Source organism: Vollenhovia emeryi, unplaced genomic scaffold (assembly GCF_000949405.1).
Source record: "Vollenhovia emeryi isolate VEMERY1.0 unplaced genomic scaffold, V.emery_V1.0 DF939193.1, whole genome shotgun sequence".
Taxonomy (NCBI): domain Eukaryota; kingdom Metazoa; phylum Arthropoda; class Insecta; order Hymenoptera; family Formicidae; genus Vollenhovia; species Vollenhovia emeryi.
The window spans coordinates 486,305-490,669 of record NW_011967173.1 but is presented as its reverse complement, the minus strand read 5'-3'; the positions used below and the strand labels follow the sequence as shown (position 1 = coordinate 490,669).

General features: G+C 50.4%; 1 protein-coding gene across 1 annotated transcript in view; it reads right to left on the bottom strand.

The window, feature by feature from the left end:
- The window catches only part of LOC105562183, a 14,171-nt gene extending 9,806 nt beyond the window's left edge, over positions 1–4,365 (bottom strand). Inside the window, exon 1 of the mRNA XM_012012809.1 lies at positions 3,708–4,365. Coding sequence (XP_011868199.1) covers positions 3,708–4,359 — 652 coding nt within the window. The 5' untranslated portion in view covers positions 4,360–4,365. The remainder of the gene's footprint in view (positions 1–3,707) is intronic.

Sequence of the window (4,365 nt, the reverse complement as noted above, 5' to 3'; positions counted from 1 at the left end):
GATAGCGGGGGTTTCCGTTAAATTAACAGGCACCATCAGTTGGTTCCACCATGAATTTTTGGCCTTGTAGCGGAATCTGTTTAGTGGAAAATTCATTGTTAGATCGTGTAATCGTTGCGAAGAAAGATTTGCGATTGAAGTTGGGCCCTGAAAACCCGGGGGTCAATTCTGTAACTTGCAACATACCTAGTGAAAATGCTAAAAGTGAGCTAAGGGGACAGTTAGAAAGAGACAGAGCCACTCGCTTTTAGCGTTTCCACTACAGTGTAAGATACAGAATTGGCCTACTGGCCCATATTAAAAACCTATCTCATAATAGAGGAGACTTTCCTCTACTAATTTAACGTTGTCAGGTATCTTCTCCGTTCGCGCGACATTTTCTTTAACTAGCAAATAGTTACGAATTCAACGTTACTGAAATTTCGACAGCGAACATCGGGACTTTCGCGCGCGACGAGTTGAGAAAAAAAAATTAATCAGTCACGCGTTCTTCCTCTTTTTTTTTCCCCTCTTCATAAGGTTCGCGGATCGATGCTTATCTCTTAATCGTCGTGTCGTTCAATTATGTATTGACTCAATCTCCTCTCATCTTGGCACAATCGATTAATCGTTATCAAACAAATTTCCAAAGAACGGCGATTAAGCTCAAAATTAACGCCGCGAGTCGTTAACGATACACATCGCTCGCTCGCGCGCGAATGTATCACATATAAAGTAGCGCCAGCGAGACGATAAATTCGGTGCGCGAGAGCGATAACACGTGTGCGGGTGGAGCGTGCGTGCAGTTATGATCTGCGATACCGTTTCTTCCGTTCCGAGTGGACCTCCTCGCGGGTGCTGTCGCAAGCGCGCGTTCTCCCTCGGCGTGTAATTGGCACGAGGTGTTTATTTCGAGAGTAACGCGAGATTAAGCTTATCGAGTTCATTTTGCAACCGCTCGCGAAAAGATTTTAACACCGCGCGCACGAGGCCGTTCGTCCCGCAAGCTCGTCGCCTCTCGTGTGAAACTCGGGGGTCAATTCTGTATCTTGCATAGCGAAAATGCTACAAGTGAGCGGCTTTGTCTCTTTCTAAGGGCCTGCGTCCACGATGCTAAAACTTGGTCCAATCAATTTGCAGATTTTATGGAAAAATAGCTGCAAGTTGATTGACTGCACATTTCTCAAAACTAGAACTCGGACCAAGTTTTAGCATCGTGGACACAGGCCTTTATGGAGTGGCTGCAAGTTGATTGAGTACGCATTGTTCGAAACTAGAACTTGGACCAAGTTCTAGCGTCGTGGACTCAGGCCTTAAGGGGGACAGTTGGAAGGTGGCAGAGCTACTCCCTTTTAGCGTTTTCACTACAGTGCAAGATACAGAATTGACCCATCGGACTCCCGCGCCATTTATCGTTGACGTAAACCTCTAATGCGATGTTATTTTGACTGTCACCGCGCGCGCGGCGTGCAGACGGAGCGGCTTCGCTTATCCGCAAATACAAAAAATATTTTTACATTATCAAAGCCTCCTTCCGACATTATCGCGGCACGCGATAATGTAGCCGCGATAATGCGCGTTGCGTCTCGTCTGTGGAATTGGGTTTTATTGACACGCGAAGCGGGAAAAGGCGATCGCGCGGTTTATCGCACGAAACGTGCGAGAAATAAATATCGGAGATGAGAGAAGGAGGGAAACCGGCAAGTTACAGTTTCCACGAATCACCTCGTGTCGTTTTGCTCGTCGCTACGTCGCGATACGTTACGCGAACAATACGGGCATTCATCGGGAAGTGAGTAAAAAGTGCTCCTCGCAAATTGCTAATTTTTATTTTGTTCGATTCTGCGCGTATCTCCGTACGCGGCGGCGTGACCGACCGGACAGTCCGATAATATTTCGAAATACACGAGCGCAACGAAATGTGCAAACGCAATTCGTTATTATCGGGTGCTGACGTGATTATGCGCGAATTGCGGCGACCTTCGAGCGAGCGGATTGGATTGACCTAGGCAATGCGCTTCCTACATAAATACACGGGGCAAATTAACCGCGATAAACTCTAGTTGCAAGTCGGTTTTCTCCCAGTGGGCAAGTATTTTCGCAATTCGCGCGATCCGCACGTAAAGCTGCAACGGCGCCGGAAGCGAGTTCGCGTCGATCCCGCGGGAAAAGACGAGAGTTCGCTTTGTAGACATTTCCGCGATTGCAAGATAACTTTTGTCCCCCTTTCGATTGATCCAAAGTTGCGTCTAGCTTGCTTTTAAGCCTCATCTACGATGCCCTTTTTGCGAAGAGAAACATTCTATTTTGTAGCGCAATTAATTGTGCAATCGTGCATTGTCGGCCAATTTTTTTAAGAATTTTGATTCGCTTGTGTAAAATAGAAAATGTTTCTAGACGCGAAAAACATTAGGCTTTCTAATCTACAATGTGCTCTTTGCGTCTAGAAACATTGTACTTTGTAGCCAATAATTTTAAAATTTGTGCAAGTTGACAAGTTGTACAGTACACATTGACTACGTTTACACGTCACCCTTAATCGGATTTAATAACATCTGTAGTTATAAAACTGACCAATCACAACTATTCTTCAGAAGAATGGAATGACTGCGATTGGTCAGTCCCTTAACTACGGATGTTATTAAACCCGATTAGGGTACCGTGTAAACATGGACATTGTCGACAAATTGTTTAAGCATTTTAATTCGCTTATATAAAATCGAAAAGGTTTCTAGGCGTAAGGAGCACATAGAATAGGCTTTGGAGTGGACAATCGATGCTTCAAAGTTAGCGAAGCAACTAACAGGTACCGTCTGACGCGACACTGCCAGGACCGAGCTGGACAAATGATCGATAAAAACAGGCTGATAACCGATACGACATCTAGCAAAGATTAGCAAAGGGAAAACAATGCAGATTGTTCAATCTGCATTGCTTTCCCCTCGGTCGTCAGGCGCAATACGATGCAGGCGTAAACAAACTTTGGCCGGTATTCGTAGTCCGTTGTTACGTCGAGATCATCTTTAAGCAATGCTTTAAGACGCTAATACGGCCCTGTGATTGGTTTACAATATATTAAGACTACTCGAGACGAACTTAAACATAAGAACGTCAGTGTTTTCTCGGCCATACACACCTAGCATCTTTAACAGTACGGAAAATCGATTGCGAAAAATATTACCTCAGCCAGGGTTTGAACCTGGACCTTCCTACGCTCTGGACAGACGTCTCACCAATTCGACCGCCGAGGCATACATTAATTTTATATAAATAAATAAATATGTTAAATGTAAGAACGGACTATGAATGCCGGGCGCCTCTTCGCTGACGAAAAACGAAGGCAGGCGAGGCGAGGCGATGATTTCGCCGGAATAAATCCGCAGCCGCCGATCGCGCGAGCGTCGTCGCCGCGATAACGAGCGCGGCGTTAATTTGGCGCGCGGGCCGAGCGGTTCCGAAAACAAACATCGCCCGGTTGCATTTATATAATCGCGCCCCGGGATCCACTCCGGCGGAGGCGAACGTACGCGAATAGTTTTTATCAGCTCTTCCGCGCGCGATATCTAGATCTTTTTTTCCCCGCTTGGCAACAAATCGAAATCGAGCGGCGGGTGGGCGCGCGTGTGCCATTGAGTCGCCGGGAAGAGCTGAATGAAAACATGGTCGCGGGCGAAAAAATGCGGGAGATAAGGCGAAGAGCGGGGTCGGTAGACTATCGGGAGACTCACCGGTGATCGCAGACTGTTTCCTCGCGGCGTGGGACAGCACGGGGGTGGTCGGCTCCATCGAGCACCTCTTCCTCTTGGCGTCCGCGTCCGGGAGGTGATGCGGCGTCGTGGCCTCGCCGATCTCGGGCACGCGGGGCTCCTGCGGCGGCGTCCTCTCGGCCGTCGGCGTGGCGACGACGACGGACTCGGTCTGCTCGGCGATCCTCGTGCTCGTCAACGCCGCGGCGAGCGACGTCGTCCCCGTCGCGGACGGCGACGTCGCGGCGGCGCTGCTCGACGACGCCTCGTCGAGGCGCAGCTTGCGCGGCGTCCCGGGCGCGTGTTTCCTCAGGTAGGGCATGCCGCGCAGGGCGTAGGGCTCGGGCACGACGTCGTGCTCCGTCAGCGGTTTCCACTCGTAGCGCGAATTGGACCGCGGCACGCCCAGCTTGAAGTTGAAGCCCCAGCGGTCGGCGTCGAGCCGCGACTGGGCCTGCAGCTCGCGGTCGGCGAGCGCCCGCGCCGCCGCGTGGTCCACCGGTCCGAAGAGATCGCGGCGGACGCGCGCGAGCGCGGCCCTGCTCGGCGCCGCTCGTCCGCCGCCGCCGCCGCCGCCGTCCAGGTTCCTGCTTATTTCCGTCATCATCGCCGGGTTCAGCACTCGCGCGCTCATATTTCG